Source organism: Pteropus vampyrus, unplaced genomic scaffold (assembly GCF_000151845.1).
Source record: "Pteropus vampyrus isolate Shadow unplaced genomic scaffold, Pvam_2.0 Scaffold43, whole genome shotgun sequence".
Taxonomy (NCBI): domain Eukaryota; kingdom Metazoa; phylum Chordata; class Mammalia; order Chiroptera; family Pteropodidae; genus Pteropus; species Pteropus vampyrus.
The window spans coordinates 2,622,474-2,648,281 of record NW_011888824.1 but is presented as its reverse complement, the minus strand read 5'-3'; the positions used below and the strand labels follow the sequence as shown (position 1 = coordinate 2,648,281).

General features: G+C 33.2%; 1 protein-coding gene across 1 annotated transcript in view; it reads left to right on the top strand.

Annotated features, from left to right (window-relative positions):
* Window positions 1-25,808, top strand: part of LAMA2 (laminin subunit alpha 2) — a 391,580-nt gene that overhangs the window by 28,708 nt on the left and 337,064 nt on the right. The window contains exon 4 of the mRNA XM_023529836.1: window positions 5,704-5,946. Within this exon, the coding sequence (XP_023385604.1) occupies window positions 5,704-5,946 (243 nt within the window). The remainder of the gene's footprint in view (window positions 1-5,703; window positions 5,947-25,808) is intronic.

Here is a 25,808-nt window from a genome sequence, read left to right as displayed (position 1 = left end):
TTCCATCACGCTGCAGAAAATGTCCAAATGTCTATCTTTTGGGGATATTATTGGCCATGGAGACATCATTAGAGAGGTCCTCTTTGTTGTAAACAGTAGCATACTATGTAACTGCAGTTTTCTCCATTTTGCTTTTTTATTTAACAATATTTCCCTCTATTTGTTGCTCTTCTGTCCCAGGTTTTCTTGGTGATTCTGGCTTCTTAATTCTCCAAATCAACTTTATAATCAACTTGTCCAGCTCTAGGGAAAAAAAAAATTTTAATGAAAAATGAAATTGCTTTACATCTATTTTAACTTGGGAGAGCTGAAAAATAACATTTATTTTTTTTTAGAGCTAGAAGTCGAGATTTTCTTTCTTACAGAGTATGGTAGAGAAATCGTTCAAATGCTTTCCCATGAGTAGTTAGGCAACGATTAAAACCTTTTTAAAGAAACAATTTCACCAAATAATTGAACATTTTATCTTCAAAGGATTTCCATTAGTCATCCAGTTAGATTACTGTTTCTTAGAAATTCTGGAGTGATGGAGTAATTCATTTTCAAATGTATAAACTCTGCATGAGTTTAACGTGAGTATAAAAAATCTGTTTTAATTGAGGGCAGAGTGTTTCTGTTTCTCTGGCAACATGGGAACCACTTATCCTGAGGTGAAATGGCTCATTTGCTTACCTGAAACCCATTAAGTTCACACTCAGCAATTACAATATATACTTGGGGAGGGGTGAGAGAATAAATGGGCTGCACATTATAACTGAATGACAAATACAAATCATATCAGTATGTGAAATTATTGTAAATGAATTTGTCTGGAAGAAAGTACAGATGGGCAAGAGAACCATCCTTCTGGACTCCCCATTACATTCTTCTATGTTTTTTGAAGTAAGTGTAAATTTACAAAGGGGCATAAAACTCATCCAGAAAGTAATAATTGAGTATATAGTCAAGTGAATTTTTTAAAGTTTAGATTGTCATTTAAACACTTGTTATGTTGGAGCTTGACTTAACTTTAGGTCTAGTAAAGGTATAACCAAATCTGTATAAAGATGTCTTCAAAGAATTTTTAAGATTATAATGAACCGTTCATTTCCTGTGATTGCTCAGAAATATTTGCTGGGGAGTAAGAACTTGGTGACATGTGGTGTGATGGGGGTGGGTCTTTGAGTGAATCCTCTATTGTACTGGGACTTTCAGTGAATTCCCTCCATTCAGCCCCACTTCTCACCCCTGCTTCTTGTCAGATCTGCTGCTGTGAGGTTCTGCTGGACTTCTCCCAGGGCAATGGCCACTTTGAGTACTGTAGGCCATGACCTCTGCTCTCCCTCATCATCCAACTCTCATGGACCTTCCAGAAAAACGCTGAACTCTTCTCATCCTCTTCTCTTTGTTGTTATTGGTTTCTATTTTATTTCTTTATTCTCTCATTTGAAGTCCCAGGTGAAAGAGCAGATAATATGAGCTGCATCCATCAACTCAAACACAGAGACATATATACATTTTACATCAAGCTTCCTAGATCATTCCAATGGGTACTAAGCTTGAAAGGTAATAATTTCTAGGATCCTCTCTCATTCCGATATTGTGTAACTCTCATTACTTTCCGAAAGCTAATATTCCTATGTGGATAAATAAGAGAATTTGTCAAACACGCTATTAGAACTAAGAATACAGATGAATTTTCAAAATATATTAGAGATGGCATCACAGCACATGGAAATGTTAAAATTCATATCATGGGCAAGAGTAGGCACTAGAATATTAAAAATCTCTTTCAAAATTAAGCAGTTTTGTTATATGGACTTTCTATAGGAGGTTCACAGGCAGACAGCCATGTGAAGAATGAGGCAGGGCTCAACACTGAGCAGAAATTACATAGCCACATGTTCTCTTTAAAGATTAGGAAAGGAGAAATGGAAGAGAGTAATTAAGGTCAAATCCTATGAGAAGGACAAAGTGTCATCTTCCATAGAGAGTGGCCTCCATTAATATTTTCATGCCTTTCTCAGGGATCAACCTATAAAAAACAGAGATCCAGAGCTTTGTTATATCATTAAGTAGTCATTCTTTGGCCTGTCTCTCTTAACTGTGTGCCGGTGACATTCAAAAGCCTCAGTAAAATCTCCAAAACACACTATTCTTTGGTAGCATTTTTCTAGATCTGTGGTTCTTCTAAGGACAAAGGACCTAGGATAAACTGAGATCCTTAGCATATAGCAGAGAATATTTTTAAAAAAAATCTAGAACCAGCAATGCATGTGCTAGAAATTGGTTCTGGATGTTCAACTTACCTACAAAGGTTATAGGTGAGCTAAGATATTAAGTCCCCGGGCAGCATCCAGAGTGGCCAAAGCCCCTAGGATGCTCTCTTCAGGCTGTGAAGGTCTTCTCTTTTACCTCAGTATTGTACCAATATCCTATCTCTGCCATGATATGAGAAGATTAGAAAGTATCACTATATATGATGGTCATTCATTGTACATTGCTTGTTACTTTGGAACTGAGGGTTCTTTAGAAAGCCTCTATTCTCCAGTTCCGCCCTAAAAGAGATTAAGTTCTTAATACACTGATTGTTATAGCAGGAACTTCTAATACAATTCTGCATCAATGAAGTAATTATATAATATTTTGTTAGGTGACATACAAATAGAATATGAAATAGAAAGTTCACTTCATTATGTATAAAATGTCAAACATTTGGTATTATTTCAAAAGTTATTTTGGATTTTTTTATTTATGTACCAAGTTCGTAAAAAGTGCCCTCCAACAGAGGAAAATTTGGGAATTGTGTGTGGATGTCTAAGGTTCATCAAAGCCTACCTGTCATCGCCTTTTTGTACTTCTTATAATGAGGCGTTTGCTTTCCTCATTGCACCCCTTGTAGATTGAGGTTTTATTCATCTGAAAATGAGATTTTATAACTACTGATTTTGAAGAGTCTTTATACTGAAAACAGAAGACATAGTTAATAAAAGTAGCATAGATACATTAGAGAATGATTCTATTAGGGTCATTAAAATTGGAGTACTTAGAAAATCACTGTTAAAATTTTCACAGCCATTCTCTCATGCCTTCAAAGAATACTCCTATTCATTGTGATTTTCAATGCTGTCTACCACATTTTAAAAAGTTTATTCAAAATACTACATGCCAACTAATTTAATTAATTTTGCATGAAATGTGAAAGAATCCATAGAAAATAAATGAAAGGAATATTGTTTTGAAATGGAACTCTTCAAATATTCTCTTAGGAAATGAGTTCCATGTTACTTAATGCTAGTTGTTATATTGAATTATAGAATCTGTGGGGTTTCTAGTATAACTGTTTTTCATGGATTTTATCTATTATTTCAGAGCCAACACAGAAACTCTTAAGTCATATATCTACATTGTAGCTCTAAGAGAATTTGGCTTCTGCCTATATTTGCTGGCAGAACTGCTTTCTAAACAAAATTCTTTATTGATAATCTCAGTGTATGTTTTACTTTTCTTATTGAGTACCTATGATCTCTAATTATATTTTGCTATTTCTTTTATTGTTGATTTGTTTTCTATTTTTTTAAAAAAAACTGCATTTTTTTTTTTCTAGAAGGAAAGATGCTTATTTGAAATATTTATACAGGTTATTTTTTTCAGAGAACATGCAGTGTTTTGTATTTATTATCTCAGTATTTCTTCCATGATTTTGATTTTGAAAAAGAAACATTGAGAAGCAGAGGATAAAAGAGTTTAAGTAACTTTCTCGGCTCACAGAAATATAATAGGATGGACATCCAAGGGATGTATGTCTTAGTTCCTGAAAGTGACAAAATAGGCTGGTGTTGACTGGGACTCAAGTTCAAACAAACAGGAAAAGAAAAAAGTGTTAAGCTAATAGAAATAACATGGAAGCATGTTGCAATAATTTTGGTTATTCAACTAAATCTAATAAATATTGAATACCCGCTGTTTCAAATGTATTATAATATAGTTGCATCTTTGTCCTTTAGAAGCTCACAATTTAGTTATCTGTATTCTTTATCATTTTGCTAAAACTGTCACAAGTACTTTAGAATTACCAGAAATTTGGACCATTGTGCTTCGTATTTATAATAGAGACAACTACCTTTCTGTGTTCTATTAAATTAATCAGTAGGTATGTTCTTCAGTGAATTTCTTTATGAAGAAATTTCATGTGAATGAGTTGTTGGATATAGTGTCAAAAATAATTCCTTATGAATAATACCTTAAAAATGAAGAAATAGCAAATATTTTGGATGATGGTTCATGGACTATATTCTATCTTATCCCTATTCTTATCTTTTCTTTGATACTTATTTGCTTTATTTTTTTTTATTTTAAAAGTAATTTTATTAAAAACAGACATTTATGTTAATAAATTTAAATAGCAGGGTATTGGATGAAAAGTAAAAGCTCTCCTCCTTCTCTCCCTGATTCTTTGTTTGCAAATCCCAGAGGTAACAGCTTTAATATATTCATGTGTATCTTTCCCTAAAAGGTCTAAGGTTTTTCAAGTATTTATATGCACGAATATGTATAAGTGTGTCTACCTACAATTATACTTCACTATATACCTTTGTAAATATAGATCATAATATTACTCCCCTGGAATGATATTTATATTTTTAAATTTAGCGCCGTAGATGGTGGGATTGTAAGTTAAATTAGTTTGCATTTATCTTTCTACCCAGGACATTGCATATAAATGTTACTCAATGTTTGTACATTGTTCTTTCGGACTTTTGGACTGCATTTGTAAAGACACATGTATGTACTATCACAGGACGTTCAGAGTATTTACTTTTTCCATCTTCAAATTTTTACATAGGTTTGGAAATAGAGGATTGTTATGTTACTCTCTATTGTCACTCTGATGCCTTTCTTTATCTTCTCCCACCTTTTTAAAAACACATGTACCTGTACAGAAGGTACAGAAACCCTACATTTAATATGTTCCAGTTTCAGTCAGTTTTCTGCTATACTAGTTCTTTTCTATTGTTTTTTATTTGGAGATGTAGAGGACGTAATACTTACTATGGACAGCCAAGTCCTTTGCCAGGTACTGTGCGTACATTATCTCATTTAATCCAAATTTTCTGTCAGTTGTCTAGTTATTATTGACCCTAATTTGCAGAAAAGGAGGCTGAGTTAGAATAATCTGTCCAAGGCCACATAAATGCTAATGCCACAATTAGAACACAAGACTATGCCTCCAAAATCTTTTTTTTTTTTTTTTTTTGCTGCTCCACGCCAACTCTATCTGAATGGTAATTTATGGAGGATTAGGTTGTATAAGTAAGCATATTTTCTAGACTATCAAGCACTATTATCTACAAATTTATAACTCATACTTTATACTCTCTAACACAGTAAGGTGAGTACATTGGTATGTAATGAATGCTTTAGGTGATTATGTTTGTAATGGAACTTTAAAAATTTGATGAAATGATGTCAATGAGTTATTTGAGAACTGAAATCCAATCTTAACCCATTTCTTTAAAAGGCATGGCTGTCAAAGTGAAAAAGCTCATCTTCACAAAAGGTATTAAATATGAACATGTAACAATAAAATCATTTTAGAGAACATAAAGGGTTATGGAACAAAACCTGAAATAAAACCTATTATGGCATTAAGTCTTATATTTGATATAAAATAGTGAGAACACATTGGAATTCAAAGTCACACGTGTTGTCACTCTTCCCCAGGTGTTCCAGATTGCATATGTGATTGTGAAAGCAGCTAACTCTCCTCGTCCAGGCAACTGGATTTTGGAACGGTCGCTTGATGATGTTGAATACAAGCCCTGGCAGTATCATGCTGTGACAGACACAGAGTGCTTAGCCCTCTACAATATTTATCCCCGCACTGGACCACCATCATATGCCAAAGACGATGAGGTCATCTGCACTTCATTTTATTCCAAGATACACCCTTTAGAAAATGGAGAGGTAAGATGAGAAAACTCACCATTTAAGACGGCAAAATAGGCCTGTCAGAAGGACTTGAATATATCAGTAATTAATGTCAGGGAGAATTTAAAATAGGATTTAGCAGAAGTACATTTAAATGAGTTATTAAATAAAAAGGAAAAACCCAAGGTGATTAGAATTTTAACTACCTTCATTTAGTATGTATCTCCCATCTCCAATAAAGATCAGAAAAGAGGAAATGGGTTTAAGCTGGAAAGTCAATGATTAATTTTACACATAAAGAGACTTTTCTGACAATGAGTAGTGGTCATGGTTGGAGAAGTATTGAGACTTTAAAAGAAACCTTAGTTCTGGGTATACTCTGGTCTGAGGATGGAGGGAAAAAGAGGTGAATTGGGTAAGAAATATAATTCATATAAAGGACCTAAATAAAACTTCTGTATTTTTATGCTTTTACCACATAGAGCTACAATGGGATTTCTTTTCTTTGGTCAGGCTTTGCTTACTATCTGCTTAATTATATGCTTAATTCAAAAGTGTTCCACTTCTCTATAGCATCTTTTATCCTGTGGTTGAAATTTTAGATTTATTCATTGGCTTTACGTCGCAAAATCAAACCATGGCTTCACCGGTTATCAGATGTGTGACTTGAACCAGTGACTTAAATTCTCCATGCCTCAGTTTTGTCTCCTGTAAATTGTGAACAATAATAATAGTTCTTATTTTATGTGATTGTCAAGACTAAATAAATTATTATAAAGTATTAGAGCAGTGCTAGCATACATATACACTAGGTGTTCTGTAAACATTAACTATTTTTGTTGTTGCTGAAATAATAAAACAATTATTGTGTAGTTATTATTTCCCTCCTCTCAAATACTCAGATTTTGACTTAGGAACCCTCTTGGCTTCTTTAATATATTTCCTTAATCTGTCTCCCTTCAGTATATGTGGCCTAGCTCCCTTTGTCCTCTCTGCTTATGAACATCTCTATTTATACTCATGTCTGATATTCTCTCCTCAATAGTCCACACAACTGAAGCTAGTATCATTTTTATATTCACATTTTCAGAAAACTCATGCCCACCTCAGCCAATCTAGGGTTATCTCCTTACAGGTTTCTAAGAGAAAGTTAGATGTTTGACATAAATCTATCGCATTGTCTTTTGGCACTATTATTCTGTGAATTGATACCAGTGCCACACTATATTACAAATTCCATGTTCAAAAATATCTGTTTTGGGGAAAAAATTCCAAATGGTGCTCTCAGCAGAAATCTCAATCTGCCAAATGACAAGGAGTCAAATGCAGTGAGTCAAACAGCTGTTCAACCTGCTTTGTACCCAGAAGCATCCAATTCCTGGCCAGACTGGCCTGAGGATATGGGAGTAAGAAGGAAGTGCAGAGAGAATATATTTGAGTTTAATTTTTATTACTTTTCTCCTGGACCTAGTATTTATCCATGATTACTAATTATCTTATATTTATAAAGCTATTCTTTACCTTTAAATAGGTCCAATTCGGAAATTGGTTGAATAATATAAAATGTACCTAGATAGATATATAACATACAAGTCACATGCATATTCCCAAAGCATGCTGTTCCTACATTGGTGGTGGTTATTCATCCTTTAGATCTTGTCAGACTGTCAACTCAGAGAAGATGTGTTGCTTATTTGTTTGTTTAACTGGCTATGTTGTTTTCACTCCTAGACATTCACTAGAAATACTCATTAATGATGACAACTATTAAGAATAAATTATTTGATTCTCTATCTGTGCTATGTTTCTTTAAGTCTATTTCTCTCTCTTCAGAAAGTAAGATTAGGTGAGAAACAGAAAGTAATTCAAAATATTTCAAGTAGAATGATAGTATTTAAAAATAGTAACTAAATCTGGCCCTCTCCTAGAATATCTGCTTCATTTTTACATAGCTTATGCTGTGAAACATGTTATGTTTTAGAATAAACAGGTCCAGAGAAGGTAGGTGATATTCACCAATATTTTCCAGCTCAACTAGTAACAAAGCTGAGATAAGAATATAGTTACCCTGACTCCCGGATTAATGTTTTTTTTTTTTTTTCATACTTTAGTAAAGACTGGAAGTTAATTAAAATTTTTCAGTAATTGCTAAACTCAATTATAAGTTCGAGGGGACATAGAGAGGCTGAATTCAGTGTAAGCAGTGAGTCTTAATTCTGAGATATCATGATGTAGAAGAATGTATGTGTAAGCAGTGAGTCTTAATTCTGAGATATCATGATGTAGAAGAATGTATGTGGGATTAGAAGACTGGGTTCTTGTCCTGGCTCTTGTTTTTGTGGGATCTTGGGCAAGTCACTTAATCTCTCTGAGACTGAATTTCTTTCATACACAAAATAGTTTAATATATAAATTGTCCTAAGGCATCTTTTCATTCTAAAGTAGTATAATTTTGGATATTGCCTACAATATAACATGTAGGACTATTCTAAAATTTTTGGATGCCTGTCTCTAATATTTTCCTGACAAGAGACTGCAAACAATAAATCTTGTTGTCATTAATTTTTATGTACTTTTGGATATCTCCTGAAGAATAATTATTATGTGCTGTGTTCGAAACTTTCCAGAGAAGTGACAGTCAAGCAAGAGAAACAAACATATAAACTTGTAAATGTAAAGTAATAGTATGAATGCTACCACAGAAGTGTATATAGAGAGAAGTAAATCCCCTGCTGGGTGATCCAAAACACCCACATTTAGAAGATGACTTCTCAAAATACAGGAAAACCAGAAATAATTCTTAGTATCTCACAACTTTCAAGGCCAATATGCAAGTTCATCTCCAATATAGCCTATGGGCTAAACTAAGCATATAGCAGAACTCATCTTCATTGTTGTAGGATATTTTTATTGGGTATATAATTGTAAGTTTACAGTTATTTTCTTTGGGCGCATTTTGCTGTCTTCTAGTTTCCATTGTTTATATAGAAAAAGTAGCTATTTAATAATGTCCTTTGTAGTGTTTTTTCTCTGATTTCTTTAAAGATGTTTATCTTCGTCTTTGTTTTTCAGTGGTTTCATTATGATGCTCCAGGTTTGCACTGTCCACACAATAGTCACTAATTGTATGTGGTTATTTAATTAAAATTTCAATTAATTCAAATTAAATTAAATTTCTTGGTGGCATAGCCACATTTCTAGTGCTCAGTAGTTACTTGTGACTAGCAGCTATCACATTGGATTGCACAGAATAGAACATTTCTATCATTGCACAGTTTTATTAGGAAGTGCTGCTATAAATGATACTTTTAAAAAAGTTTTTCTGTATTGAGATTTATTTGGTTAGTTATCTGCACAGTGAAGTCTTCCATCGGTTTAAGAAACAATTCAGCCATTAGCTCTCTAAAATTGTTCCTTCCCTATTCTCTCTCCTCTATAAATACAATTAAAAAGGATTTGGAGCCATGTTGCACTGACAGAAACTCACTCTTTTTCCTCTGCTCTCTTGCTTGCCCCATTCACTGCTCTCCAACCTCCTACATTGCTTGCAAGAGATCAATAAATGTTAATTATGTGTATTCACTAGAAAGCTTTTGTAGGACAGTATCCAGTTCCCCAGATAACTAGGTTCAGCTACTCCCAGGAAAGAGATTAGTCCTGCAGTCTAGCATCCTGGGCTTGCACCCAAAGGGAGAAGAGAAGTTCACTCAGAGCTATGAGATAATCAAGTCTCAGGGCCTGACAAAGGAGGGATAATAGAAGAAAATGCAGGGATAACAGTATGACACAGTATGTTGTTATTCAGACTGTAAACAAAAGGAGGCTTTGAGCAGAAGCCTTCAAAGAGCTTCATTTTAGAAAGCCAATTCTGTATCATCAGTGCCAAGAGAGGGCTCAGCAGGGTCCCTGTTCTACTTTGCTTTGAGAGAATGATGCTGAGCTCTGGAACAGAAGTTGCAGAATGTGTGTGAAGCAACAAACCTCAGGAAGCCTCCATTACTTTAAGGCCAGACAAAGAAAAAAGCTTTGATGAGAACAACTAAATACTCATACCTCTCCAGCAGTGCTACAGGGAGCCAATCCCATCAAGGGCTACTATCATCCCAAGTGCTGCCTCTGCTGAAAGCTGTTGCCCCAAGGTGCTACTGAGAACTGCTAACAAAAACTACCACTTGGGGGGACTACTGAGAACTATGCTTGCAGCAGTGGTTCCTCCCACACTTGACTTTCCTTAGAAATCAGAGAGGGCATTTGAAAGAGGGCTATTTCTTTGATGAAGGCTTTTAATTCAGTAGATTTGGGAAAGGCTCAGGAAATTCTATGTATATTTTAAACAAATACTCCTGGTGATTTTGATGTCTCTTCTCCCAGCTTATTGTTCAGATATTTTTAGCCTTCCCAAATTCTAGAGAAGAACAGATCATCGGTTATTTAAGGAAGGGGTATCAGTCAACTTAACTATTTCTAACAGAAGAAAGAGACTAACATTTTTTTTCTGTTAGGAAACATGATTGGCTTTGGTGGACTGAATCTCTGGATGAGTTTGAGCTGTAACTAGGTTACCAGTGGTTGAAGAGGTGGCTAAGAAAGGAGAATTATGTTAATAATATTGACAGGAATGGGACAGTATAAATGGTACTGCTTGAGGGGTCCTAGTATTAAAATCATAATAAATGTTTTTCTGCTATATGAGTCTCTCTGTGATTAAGATTATTCCTTTTAATTTCTTTGGGTTGTCATTAGACTATGAACTAAATATTCATGGTTGCCATAGAAATTTTTGCTTCAGTTTCCTCATACAGAGGGCTTTAAGTTATTTACATATAATTTTTTCTCCTTGCCACAACCCTTCCCATTCTCCTTGACGGTAACTCAAAAGAACTTAGATTCAACTTTGATACTGCTTCTGAAACATGGCAGGTTTGTATAAAATTCTCCAAAGAAATCATAATTAATTCTCGAAGACATCTTTTTTTTCCCCTATAAATTTTATTTAGAGCTTTGATATTATTTTGATTTCCAATGTGACAGAATTTTATATATACAGACAAAATATGTTTCTTCTTTTTATCACCTGACATTGTGGTGATCCTTAGAATTGCAAATACTGAAGAATGAAGAAATAAACCCAATACCATATTAAGAAATGTTTCCAAGATCCTTCTTTGATGTAATATTGTGAAGGGTATAGAATGATTGCATGTGTGACTTTATGCGGAAATGTAGGAATGGAAATGAAAAACTAGCCTTTCTCAATTACCCTTGGAGTTTCTCTTTTACAGAGAAGCAGTAGGATATCACTAATTTGTATTTGTTTTAAATAGAGATTAAGGAAAATAATTATTTGGAGGTTTTAGACTTCTTTTCTCTAAAAATAATTCTTATCTTGACCAATATGGGGCCAATTAGTACCTGGAACAACAACAGGAAAGTACTTTATTATAATGAAGTTTATATAGTGTCACCTCTAGTTGGAATACACAGAACATTTGAAATATTTTAGAATTACACACACATAAAATTCATAATTAATTTAAGGTATTTTTATTACTATATTTAAGAAGAATACCTTTGTAATATAATAAAGATAAAATTAAGAAGATTGTATTCTCCCTTTCTAATGATCAGTTTATAGACTCTCCTCCAACAATATCATGCCTAGAAAGTATCAGTAAATCCTCATTAAGTCAATGCAGTATTGAAAAATCATACAGGCTGGAGAAACCAAAGGACAATGGAATCTTAAGAAGATAACACCAATATGTAAGGCCTGACTATCTGTGTTGTGGAGTAGGATCAGAATCTACTGAAATGAAACAGAAGAATAAGTTTCTGTTAAGCTGGGTACAGAAGTGCAGGGTTGTGGCAGAAGGCACAAAGGTGTAGCTTGCTGTCTTCTGTGGTGTTCAGTAGATTTGGCTTTCAGATATAGCTCTGTCACTGATTAAACTCGGTGCTCGGACAGGTGAGTAGACTCCAATGTATGTCCCTGCCAGTTCACGTGATTATAATAAAGATCAAATTAGGTCATTTTTGGCAATGCCTCCTTGTAACCTATATAATGTAATAGCAAATTCTCTAGTTCAATAGCTAACATTGGCTTAAGCCCACTCCTCACTGAGGAATGACTGAGCTGGCTTAGATAGTATTGAGAGTGGGGGTCATGGAAGTGGCAGAGCTGTGCCATGCTGTTTTATGGAATCAACACTAGGGGAGACAGGGGGTGACTACACAGGACTGAAGGAATAAACATGAGCTTGCTGAAGCTTAAAAGGCCAGAAGAAACAGATGAGGTTCTCGAGTGCTGATATGGGTGAGCCCAGGAACAGAAAGAATAGTAATAGTAACTAACATTCATTGCATACTTACTTTATGGCAGATGCTACTCTAAGAGTTCACAAGTATAAACACATGTACTAGTACTTGTCTCATTTTACAGTTGAGGGAAAGGTGGTATACAGAGGTCAAATAACTTGCCTGGAGTTCCACAGCTAGTAATTTTTGGAGCTGCGGTTTGAATCCAGTGTGTCATCTGAGCACCAGAAAGGCACATGAACAGCTTTCTTCTGTGTCTGGGGTTTTCTGGAAAATTCACTGGACCCTGAAAGCTCAAGAGTCCCCATCTCCTGGCAGGCTTTCTTTCTGCGTGAGCTTATGCAGGCTGGGAATTGGGCTGCTGCCCATTTTTTTTTAGCTTACCAGGATTTAACTTTTGAATGTTTTAGGTTAAGAATTTCTTTTTTCCTTTTTTTTTGTTTTTGATAGGTAGATTACTTCTATTTTGAATATAGTAGTTTTAAAATTTTGGCTTTCTTATTTTCTTCACACTTTTATTTATCTTGCTTATTTTTTTACCTTTTTTTAATGATCTTTAATTTACAGTTTTAAGAGTTTTACCTTGGTATTATTTCATTTATTATATATTTTATTCTGGTAAATGATTTATATTTTTTTCACACTGCCATAGACAGAGAGATAGGTCAATAGATACAGATATGCATATATACTTTTTGTTTTTAGAATTAGATGGGTTCCAATTGTATTACAACCTTGTCAGAATATTTTTGTCTTTAAAATTTTTTGTCTTTAAATATTGTTGTCTTTAAAATCTGACTTACTTTTCCAATAACTTTCTCTTATAATCTTAACAATTTTATTATAGCTTATATTATAAGATATTTTACAGTATTTTTACCATTTTATTTTTAGCTTTTAAAATTTTTATTGTTTAAATATTATTCAGTATGTCTTGGTTTGTTTTTATTCATTGTTTTCACATGGCCAACGGGAAATGTGACCATAAAAACAACACTCAGAATAGCCCACATTAAGAGAGGCCTTGTATATTTATTTTATCCTCCAGTTAGACTATCAGTAGTCTTTTTAGCTCATCTCTAAAGAGCTCCTCCAAAATTTACTTTTCCTTTAATGTTGAATTCTAAAAAACTATCAGCAACAGAAGATCTATTGACCCACAGTTCTCAAAATTTTAATATTAATATGTATGCATAACTGTTAAAATACTTTTTAAAGTTTATTTTTAGTATCCAGGCTCCTAAGACAAGTTATCTCTCTAAAATTTCACTCTTTGAAATAGTTGAATACTGGATAAATATTTTAAGCTCATGAGGAAGGTGGTATACAGGTTTTAATCAGAGAAGAATCCTCAAAACACATATCTAGTTTGATTTTAATGAAAATCACGTTGCAGGAGACTTAATAGAAACAATATAAAGAGGGTTTTTAGAAAGCATTTTTTATTATAATTTGCATATAATGTGGCATCAGCTATTGAATATAACTTCTTTCCAGGCATGGTTATGGAATGAGTGTTCTACTCTGTGGGTGTTCCAGGGCCCACCCCATATTAAATAAGGCAGTGACAAATGGATAAGAAAGGAACATCTTAAGGACGTAATCCATTGTTTCTCTGTATGTGTCATAGTCAGTTTGGGCTGCTTTAACAAAAATACCAGCAATTGGGTGGCTTAAACAGCAAACGTTTTTATTTCTCCTCAGGGTTCTGGGGTTAAGAAGGCCAAGATCAAGGTGCCAACATGGTTGGGTCCTGCTGAGGATTCTGTTCCTGGTTGCCTCACATAGTGGAAAAGGCAGAGAGAGAAACTCTTTAGTGTCTCTTCTTATGAGGACACTTTAGTGTCTCATCATGAAGACACCACTCTCATGACCTAATTACCTCCCAAAGGCTCTATCTCCAAATACCATCCCAGTTAGATTAGGGTTTAATATATGAATTTTAGGGACACAAACATGCAGTCTGTAACAGTGGGTTACTCATATAAACAACAGAACCCTTGTTGTGCAGCCCAAGTGTACTTAGAACTCCAGACCTCAGGCATCATATATTTGTTTTAGTTTTTGACCACAAGATTTAATGCCCCACCAAAAGCCCTCTGAATATAGGAATCTTTTAATTCTTTGTCAATTTCTATAAGAAAGGATACAATGCTTTGTTAGGCAGACTTGAGACCCATTATGATAGCATAATTACTTTTTAAAATAAAATTCTCAAATATCCTAACATAGTAATCCTTTCTGAAGCCTTAAAAATTGGCAATTAATATCAAAAATAAAAAGTATATTCTTGAAAATAGTTATTCATTTTATGCACATTATAAGAGAGGTTGGAGAAACCGAAGTTTTAAATGACTTCTAAGGGATTTATTACTCCAAACTATGTATAATTATATCAAATATTACATTTGACAGAGATACAATGATTCTCCATCTTATGGTTAATTGGAGTAAAAATTTTAAGGGCCAGGTGAATAAATTTTTTTGTTCCATTAAAACTTTAAAAAATGTTTTGTTTTGTTTTTTTAACTGGTTCTTGGTAATTCTTTCAAATGATTACTTTTATTGTTAGTTAATTGATTAGGTAAAATCCTATCAGAACTGAATTGATATCATTTATCTCGTTGTCAGAAAAGATAGCCTCCTATAATCTTAAATTTAATTATTTGTTAGTGTTTGGACATATCTTAGATACATTTCAGTTTTGATCTAAATAAATTTCAGATTTCTGATATTTTTTGTATGAAGAATGCTATATTTTATACACTCCACTTTTGGTCAGTGCTAAAATCACTATTCTGTAAGAAAATATGTAAAAGATGAAATACAGTTTAATAATATATAGTCTTTAGCTTAAACATCCAGCAATGCTTTTCTTCCACATAAATGTTGTTGATATAGGCACACAAACATTTAATTACACCAGGACCCTATAGAAGAATCTCAAGAAAGCTGGGTAAACAAAGTTCCACTTGTTATACTCAACTTGTTATAGAGAAAGCCTATATTAAAATTCTCTGAAATGGAAATTATAAATTGTCAGTTATTTGGGTCTCAGTTCTAAAGTGTATTGAGATTATAAAATTATGAAGCAAGGATTATATTTTGTGTATACAGAAAGAGGAAAAAAACTATTAAGTGTACTGGATATTATAAGAAGCATTTAAGACCATTGAAACTCATTTTGTGACTTTAAAATCAAGTCTGAAGTTGAGCAAACATCCCATGGTGGAGTGGCAGGTCATACTATATTTGATGTTATCTGATCACTTTTTCCACATTACCAAAGCAAGGACTAAACCTTTCAGTTAAGATGAGAATCTTATGGAAAGGAAGAGGATCAGTGGATTAACTATTGTTATTTTATCAATAATATTGGCAATAATCATTTCGCGTATGGTACTTCATCAATTACAAAGCGCTTGGCATATATCCTTTTATCAGATCATCTCCAAAGCCTTGTAGATACTTGAAGCCAAAACATTTATCTCATTTTACAGATGGAGATTAAATAACTTGTTTGTGGTCACACAAATGTGTGGTAAATGTTCAGAATTAATCTCTGGTCCAGATCCAGTTTAAATCTTCTAATGGCAAGACTCATAATCATTTCATTTCATAAACTGAACCCCTTAGGTTCAATCCAATGTCTTCTAAATGTGTATTTACCATTGGTCACAAGGGCTGTGTGACACTGTGTGGATAATTAAGTGCCACCCACTATCTCTACTGGGAAAAACCTGAGGGTGTCGATTAATCAGTCCCACACAGGAAAGATATTGTACTATTATCTTTATTGCAGAAGTATGTTTGAAAATACAACAAAGGATCTTGAAGCTATTAAAATAAGCTTCTGATCCTTAGGGAAACTATTTCAACACTAGAGTTATCATCAAAAGTCCTTGAGACAAGTAATCTAGGAGCCAAATGGTTATGATTACACTTTACAAGCAAACTTGAAAAGATATTAGGAACTGCTTTACTAGGTTCCCTGCTATGAAGTGAAAACTGGAGGAAAATCTACTGCAAAGAATAGTATACTGAGAATGTATACTATTTTGCACTGTGGCAGACCAACTACAGCCAGATATTTTTATTGGAAATACGTACGTGAATGACTTTGCTGAATTCTGCTACCTGGGAATCACATAAGACATACAATTTAAATTCTAATCATGGGTAGCAAAAATCCTATGATACTCATTCTGCAAAGGAGAATGGCAACTCTGGCAAGATTACAAGTTAGAAAATTACATTCACCTTGTGTAAATTTGTTCTTCAGCTTCATTCAGTAATAAGAATTATTTATTTTCTTATTCCACAGATAAATGTCTTCTAAAACCAAGCCTACTATTAGGTTGAGCTAAATGAAATTGCCAATTTTTGACTATGTTTAGTCAATAAAAATGCAGTTTCATATGGTTTATACTAAAATATGCCAAAGCATGAATAGAAATACTTGCAGAAATTTAAACTATCCTAAACATGTACAAATTATTTTGGCAAAACTATTAAAGAGAAATCAAGTCTCTTCACTGAAACAGTGATTTATAAGTATAATAATTTATACGAGTTATTTTGTGAAGGTCTTTCTTTACTGTGTTAGGAATATGGTGAATATTAACCTAAAAATGAGTCATACTGCATTTGTTTCTTCATTTTTGGTGGCAGGGAGAGTAGCGAATAGCAATTATATATGAATAATCAGGCATTATATCTGGTGCCATGGGGAACTATGTAGAAGTTACAAGTATATTGGTTGCTAGTAATAAGTTTGGGAACTCTGTTATTTTGGGTTATAGAATGTAAAATACGTGTGTGTATATCTGTTTCTACACAAACACATTTCAGTACCCTTATATGTACCATATAATCACGTGTAGATATTAGATGTATCAGGAATGACAGCGGCCACCTTCTTAGAGGCATTTCAAATATTGTTAAACCTGGCATCCAACTTACAGCAGTTATCTGCTATTCTTTTCAGGATGAATTACCTTATTGCAAAACTATTGGTGAAAATTCTTAAAGATCGTGTCAGGAAAAAAAATCTTTTTATAGTTTTTTTTGAAGAAAAAAATCATAGTAATGATTTAATTTTGCTTTCCTTCTTATCTCTACATTTGTTCTTTTTATCAGTGGATGAAAAACATTTTGCTCTTCCTTCCTATAATTTGGTATGCTGCATCCCTTTACCTCATAACAAGATAAACTTTGGTGTTGAATTAGCTGTAGTAGAGCATCTCTGTACATTAATCACTAAAAGCAGATGTATTACCAAAAAGATAGGACATCAAAAATATGGCTAGGATACAGTTTTAGTTCAACCACCAAATGATGTTATGAATACATTTTATGAGTTTATGTAGCCAGTGAGTAGTCCTCAACATTGGCTATTGTTTGCCACTAACAAATACTGATCACCATGTATGCGGCAAATGCTGTCTTAGATTCAGAGATTAAATGATATTATACTTTGGGGGAAAAAGATAAGAGATTAAATAAATCAGGGAAGACATCTTTGAGTTTTGGAGAAGGAGATAAAGGCATGCCTAGTGTAGAAATGTATTGGTAAGAGACAGAGAGAGAGGGAGAGCGAGAAAAGGAGAAAGAGAGAATATGGCAGTGACCTGTCTTGGGAATTGCATGGTTGCCACATATTAAATGTGGGAAAGAGTGATGAGATATAAGTTGTGTTCATAGCAATTGCTTTGACTCACCACGATTACTTCAGCTACTGAATATCTGAATAAATTGAGTAGGAAGGCTGTCTGTATTGAGCTGTTAAAACAGTTTTAGAATGAGGAAATTCAATTTTAAGCTCATACTTTGGGGAAAAAAAGCACCTGCCTTGCAGAAACATGTCACAGAAACAGATTTCAGGGGAGCAGGATAATAATAGCTAAATTCTTGTTAAAATAAAATTATATGTTTATCAGCATAAGGAATGAAAGAATTTCTTTGTTTTTGTTTATAAAATGTATCCTGTTTTGTAAGTCTTTTCCAACAAGGCTCACATAATGAGGAGTTCACTCTAGCATGAGAGACTTATTACTAGAGTTGTGACGTTTCAGCCTCTTGTTTTCTTCGTAGTGTTTTTTGTTTTGTTTTGTTTTTAATCAGTCTTTCCATTGAGAAGTGACTTTTTAAAATAATTCCCTCAAAATAAGCATGGAGTAACATTTGATTTCTAAGTTACTATTACAGATGAAGCATCCCAGTTGGCAGAATATGAATGTACTTGTATTGCTGGGCTCCATGCTGAGGAAGCATAGACATTTTTCTTGACACAATAGCTAGCTGAAAGCACCAGAAAACTGATAGAAAGATATAATTGATAGAACTGTAGAGAGAATAGAAAAGCCAAAAACAAAGTAACTCATTTTGTCAGCATTTATATTGTGTTGTTTGGGTGCTATGACATGACATATAGTCTCTATTAATTAATTCCATTAAGTCTCTATTAATTAATTAATTCCATTAAGCATCTGATACTTGCTAATAAGTCTAAACCATTTACACGGATGCTGTTAACTATAGACAAACGGTCAAACAATAACAACTCTCTGAGACCACAGAAAGAGTATCTTAACTTAGACAGAGACTTGCAAATGTTCTCAGGAAGCCAAATAATTAGGACAGCAGCAAACTGTCCTAATGTGGGGGAGATGGTGTCCTGGCAACGTAATGTGTTTATTCCCATCTTCTTACCGGCAGAGCCACTCTGCTACAATTTATGAAGACTCACTAGTGTCTTCCAGGCACCCCAGGAAGAGAATTTTAGGGTGTGAGCCAGGCTAGTAAGACCCTGCATAAGGGCTGAGAGGAGAAATAGTTCAGGGCATTTTATCCCTACCCTTGGGAAAATAGCCCAATTGGTGCCTAACTTTCCTTTCTGAAAATAGCACAGGTAATTTTTCAGCCAAATGAGATGTTCATCAAATGGGGAAACAATGGCAGAATCTGGAGAGGAGCTGATGTCAGTGCTTTCAGTGACACTAAAATTTGTTTTAAGATAATAAAAGAAACAGTATCTCCAGGCTTGTTAGACTCCAAAATTGGAAGCAAAATAAATCAAATAATAACAAATAGGCAATTCATGTGTATTTTTATATATTAAAAATGTATATATAAAGAAGGGACTTGTAAAGCACAAGGTAAATGCAATCAAGGTTAAAAGATTTAAAATAATTAAGTCAAGAGCAATCGGTAAAATATATGCCAAACCAAATAATACTTTGATATTCTAGTCTGGAATGAAGATTTGAGGTTATTTTGAAAAATAACTTCACCATGACTCTGTCTAGAACTCACAGCTGCAGAAAGAGAAGTAAACAAGTGATCCTATTAGAAGACTGCAAGGTTAAAGAACAACCGAAGAAAAAACTCGATGAAACTCTTGTTAGTTCCCAGTGATATGATTATAGCAGATACAATTCCCTAAAGGAAAACTAAAAAAGGATGTTTTCTAGAGATAAGAATACAAATAAAGTTGCTCGCTTGTTTGTTTTTAAATCAGATAACAGGAATGAAGATTAGGTAAAGGATGTTTTCTGTATTTGCTTTTAAAATTATCTCTGTATTTAAATGCAGTCATTTAACAGAAAATCTTTTCCCACCGTCTTTTCATAGGTCCTTCCATGTTGAAAGATGCTATTGTTTACTAGCCATTGCTAAAAGCTGTTGAGTTCCATGAGAGAGGGAACCATGATTTACTCCTGTTTGCATTTCCTTACTCTTCAGTTTACATCACATATGTATGAGGTCTTATGTATACAAACATATGTATAAGGTCTCCCATGCCTGTAGCCAAATCAGACTATACTGGTCTGGGAGTTGAAAGAGAGACTTAATTTACCTAGTGTGACCATCCCGATCATTGAACCAGCTGGTTTTCACATTTGTAACAGAAAATTAACTCTTTAGAATTTTGTGGTATTTGCATGTGTCATTCACTTTGGGCCAGAGCTATACCAAATCCCCAAGAAAATAAAGGACAGAAAAGTAATCAATTATTCTGGATTCAAATTTAAACATCTACATAAGAATAGTAATAGAAAAATATATTTTCATGACAATTGTTTTTATTTTGTCTCTTCTTTTGAGATATCTCAAAGATCTATACTTTTCAATCCAAAAATGACAAACAAATTGCTACAAAAGCCCCAGAATATTATTCTTCAGATAGTGTATTAATTACTCAAGTCAGGAAACACTTAATTTTATAATCACATTTCATCATTTAAGAGAACACTTTTTAAAAAGCTGAGAAATAGCTGGTCTCCAAATTGGTATTTTCACTTCAATTTCTCTTTTGTAATTAATTTCCAGTTTGATTTTCTTTTGCCTTTGGTATTCTGGATGATTATTTTGTAGCATCTGGGTAATTTTATGTTAACATCTGGAATTGAGATTTTTTTTTTTATTTGTCTGATGCATATAGAATATTTCTGTAAGAAACGTATTTTTCCCAGCTGCTGTTTATTCATTTCAAAGAGACATGGTTAAGTGAGTGTAACAGCCTCTAAAATTCCTGAGGAAACACAAAGCATGTTTAATACAAAGTCCTGTCAGTCTATTTTCTCCTCTACCAGCTTTTCCCATGGCAGAAGTAGTTTAGATCCTCCAGGAGGAAAACTTTTGAATGATAACAAGTGGTCTTGTTGAACTCATGGGCCTTGCTTTGGAATGTTGGTCTGGCAGTCAATAGCTATGTAACCTTGGACAACTCTTTGAAGTCCAGTTTTCTTATCTCAAAATGGAGAAGTATAAATACATGTCTCCCAACATCGGTCATGTTAAATGAGATAATTTATATAAAATATGTGACTCAAGGGGTTGGGAGACTCAGTAAATGACAGCTCTTATAATCATTTATGTCTATATATATTCAGAATGCAACCTAGAATTTCTTCTTTTCCTTACCTCCTAGGGCTTTTATGTATGCAGTTAGCAGTTTGGAAATTTGTACAAGATTTTAGAGAGCTGAATTTTGGCTTTTAAAAACTTGCTCTTTGAGTGGAAGGAGAAGGAAAGAATCAAACTCACTAAAGACATTATAGAGGAAACGAGAATACTTCTTTCCTGAGCTTTTGTAGCACAGGCTATGCAATGTACTTGCAAAGTAACTTGAATTTTTAAGCAATGCTTTGGAATTCATATACTAAAATAATATCTTTAAGTCCAAGCTGTTGAGGTGGTAGGCATAAAAGAGTTCTATGCTCATTATCATTAATGAAATGTTTAAAATGTTTTGGAACTTCTTGAAGTTTGTTGTTTTTATATTGTCTTATTAATTAGTTTTGACTCTAAATGATTTTTATTCGTTTCTCCTCCAAAATTATTTACCTTCAAAGATAAAACTTTATAATATTGAGTTAATCAAGGAATGTACTGCAGGTTCTGAACACAGCTCTAAGTAGTTCTAAAATCTCTTGATTGTTCTTGGGATATGTGTAAAACCAAGGCAATTAATTTAAAAGTTTTTTTTTTTTTTATTTAGTTAGTTGTATAATTTTTTATATCTTTGTTAAAAAATTAGCAGCTTTATTTTATTTCCACAGATTAAAAAGCATTTTTCAGGGGAACATGAATTAACAGAGTTTCCGGAGAATGATTTTAATAACATGAATTTCACACCTTGTTTCTGAGAATCCAATAATTTTCTTAAATACATTCCTTCCTGTGCTCTTATGTTACCTTAAAGAAATCGAGGATTTGCAGCTTGTTTAGTTTTTCATTTTTCCCCTTAAGCTTAGCAGCATTGATGCTCAATAACAATAGGTAATACTAGATGAGTGAATAAATGAAGAGAAGATAAAATAAATAAATTTATTACCATTGTTCAAAGAGATATCATTAAAGAAAGAGGTATCCCCTATTATACTTCCAATTATTTCCAAGGAAAGTGTCAAGTTTGTAACTTTAAACTTACAAAAAAATTAAAAGAATAGGAACATTTACTGCTCATCTGGAATGAGTTAGTTATTGTAGCCGAACTCTTAATTTAATTCAGAATTTTCAGACAATTGGGGCAAAATAAAAAAAGAACATGTTAAATTATGTAGTGTCCTTGTCTGACAAAGGAGAGCTTCCAAATTTTCAAGACAAACATTTTCTTGGCAATGAATTCTCAGAGAAAATTTTAATGTAGTCTTTATGCAAAGACTTCAGATAGCAAGAAATACCAGATTTTCCAGCATAACTATTGCAAAGGACGAGATTACTTGTTTATTTCTACCACATAAGAAAGCTAAGGATATAAATTTAAAATTTTTCACTCAATAATGATATTTGTGTTTCTGAGGAACTAGTATAATATGATTCAGTTCCATAATTTTGTGACAGTCTACTTAACCCAAGTAGAAGCCTTGGGGATGGATATGTAGTCTGCTTGTCTTGATGTTACTCTCAGATATCAAATGTATAGGCAAATCTATAGGACCGAATTACTTAATAGTGATTTAAGCATGGATATTTGTTATTGCTGGGGAGTCTTCTGTGTGATTAACATAGAATATGTACTAGTAATCAAATGGAGACCTAGCCTACTGCCACACAAAAGTATATTGTCAGGTAATCTGTGGTAGAACCAATATATTTTCCCCAACATATATTTTGAGTTATAATAGCTAACATTTATTGATCCCTCGCAATGTGTCAGATGCCATTCTAAGTGCGTTGTGTATTTTAACTCGTCAGACTCTCACAATAATTTCATGTAGTAGACACTATCATTGTTCCCATTTTACAAATGAGGCAAGTGCTGGCCAGTATTACCTTACTCAAGGTTATATAGCTAATTAATGATAGAACCAGTATTTGAACCTAACCATAGTCATGAAATTACCCTCAACCTGCTTATGAATTTGCATTAGCAGGTAGACTTTATAGAATGGATATTTTTAACCCTTTTATATAATGTAGAAGGAATTTTGACATGAACAGTAGTAAAGGGAGCAATAACTAAAATTTGCTTGCCTTAACTATGACAGAACATCAATGTGACTCCCTGCCAAGTATCTGATTATGAAGTGAATTGCATTGTGATAGCAGGCTAAGATGAATAAAGTAAGAAATGCACCCCAAAATAGCTGAATGAATGGATTAACCTATTGCATGACATCAAACTGGAAAACACAGTTCATCTTACAGACATGATTGTGGTCTAATGGAAAGTGCATTTGTTTGGAGTAAAAAATAAAAATAAAAACAGTTTAATTCCCAGTTCTACCACTCACAGTCTCTATAACCTCCTAGTCTTTACATTTTCTGGGACCTTTGGTGTGCCTTTGTAAAAGCTCAATTTTCTTATCAATAAATTGGTTTAAGATTCCTGTTTACTCTCTAGCTTTGTTGTGATACCAAATAAAATACCATATGTGCATACATTTGTAGATTCTAAAGAATCTACAAATACACAGTATTCACACATATTTGTCATAAATGAAAGACATGCATCGAATTAACGTACAAGCTGTATGAAGTTATTTTAGTTCATTCAAAAAAATCACAAAAACTTATTTAAATATCCAAAATTCCATTCTCTCTCTTACTCTCAATCCTCAAGAATCTCTATATAAGAGAGATACCATTGACAGTAAAGTTGAAAATTGAGTTAAATATTTTGGGATTTCTGAACACAATTAGTGAAAATCTATAGTGTAACCATTTGTATAATTTTTAAAGTTTATCATTAAAAAAGGAAAAGTCGAATTCAAGTGAAATAAAACAACATAAGCTTTGTTCTGTGGAACATTGTCACACACAAATAAATGACATGAATAGACTAACAAATTTTTGGACTTACCAGATTTTTAGATTAAAAATGTATAATTATTTTGTAAATAAAAATGTTATAGGATTTCAGGTTCAAAAATTAAGAAAAGTGAAATAATTTTGCAAAGTTCACTTAAAGATAGTGATTAGTATACTATAAAATATATGGATTCTAGATATGATTTTGATGGCCTTAGAAATCAGACTTTCTTAAAGAGATGACTTCGCTTTTGTTTAAAGGCTTATTTATCCTCTATTAAGTCATCTTTCTAAGGCTTTTCAGTATGTCTCTTCCAACTGGGTTGAGAAATCTTTAAGGAAAATAATATCCTCTAGAGTCAACACAATCTTTTGCTATTGCATTTACTAGGACTTAGAATGAAGGTAAAATATACAGGAAGTTGTAGAAGCGAGCACTCTAGAAGAATCCAAATGCACCTAATGTCTTCTCCTGCTACGTCCTTATTGCTTTTAATAAAAAAAAAAAAAATAGCTTCTGAATCGCAAGAATATTTTAAGCCACATGAATCAGTATGAACTTTTTGAGGAGACTTTTCAAGGAGTCTTTAAATACTGAAATGATTAACAATATCTGAAGTGAAATTGCACAGACTGTGTGGTGTGGTAGTAGTGGTTGAGAATAAATATTAGTCTAGATGCTCCTGCTGAGTGTAATACAAAGACTTCCTTCCCCATTATCCTTCACCCATGGTGGGCCTGGGTTGTATTTTCAGAAATAATTACTTACAGAGCACCTATAAAAACAAATGAATCACGCTCTTCACTGTGTTTCTTTCCTTTTGGGATGTTTGTCTACCAGGCTGTTAATTGGGAGATTTGCTAATTTAATAAGAAAAAATATTTACTATTTCTTTGAAGACCTCAGATATACGTCCAATTTTTATTTTAAACCCCCTTGATGCTGTTGTTTACCACGTATTTTACTTAATTTGAATATTTTAATTTAGCACGAGTCATCCCTGTGGATTAACAACTTTCCATTCTAGTTATATCTGCTCATATCTTCTATGTATTTTCAATGGTGTGTCTGCTATTTCAAAGATCTCCTTGAACTTTATACAAATTAAAACTGGCAGAGTCTCATGACATCTGGAGTAAAAGCTGGAAGCTCTGGAAGGAGGTCCTAAGAAATAAGCTCAAATTCAGAAATTGCGTGCTTTAGAAAAACAAAATAATCTTGTTAATGAAGCTCTAGATTAGACCTCCTAATACTATTATAAATTGATTATAAGATGATTATATCCTAGAAACTATGGGAAAAGACTGTGGATCAAAGAAATTATAAGATGGTAGCAAATTGGAAATAATATATTTTGAAATTATAATTAAAATTATCCGGAGTCAATTTTCTAAGGCATTGAACTATTAAAGATTTATGAGTTGCCTAAAATCTCAAATCTTTCCTGAAGTAGTCACTTCAGTTGAGAAAAAGGGAAGGTATTTTATTTGCTGCTTTACTGCTTAAACCAGCATGAAAAGAAATCAAATGTGTGATTACTATTCATTATTATGATGTTTATTGCAAAATTTTGGTTAACCCTTAAAATTATGTGAAAAGAGACCACTAAATGTTTTAGTCTTTCCTTAAGACTTTATAAGCAGAATTTAAAAATTCTCTAAACCAGTTAATCTGTACTTGAGTCTATAGCTAAATGCCCTATGAAAACTTTAGGCTTAATTCTATGTAAATCTTTCATTGTATCAACAGATAATTTATAAGTGATTAACAGCATATTGAAGGAAATCGACTTTTTTCCTAACCACATTAATGCAATCAACATTTA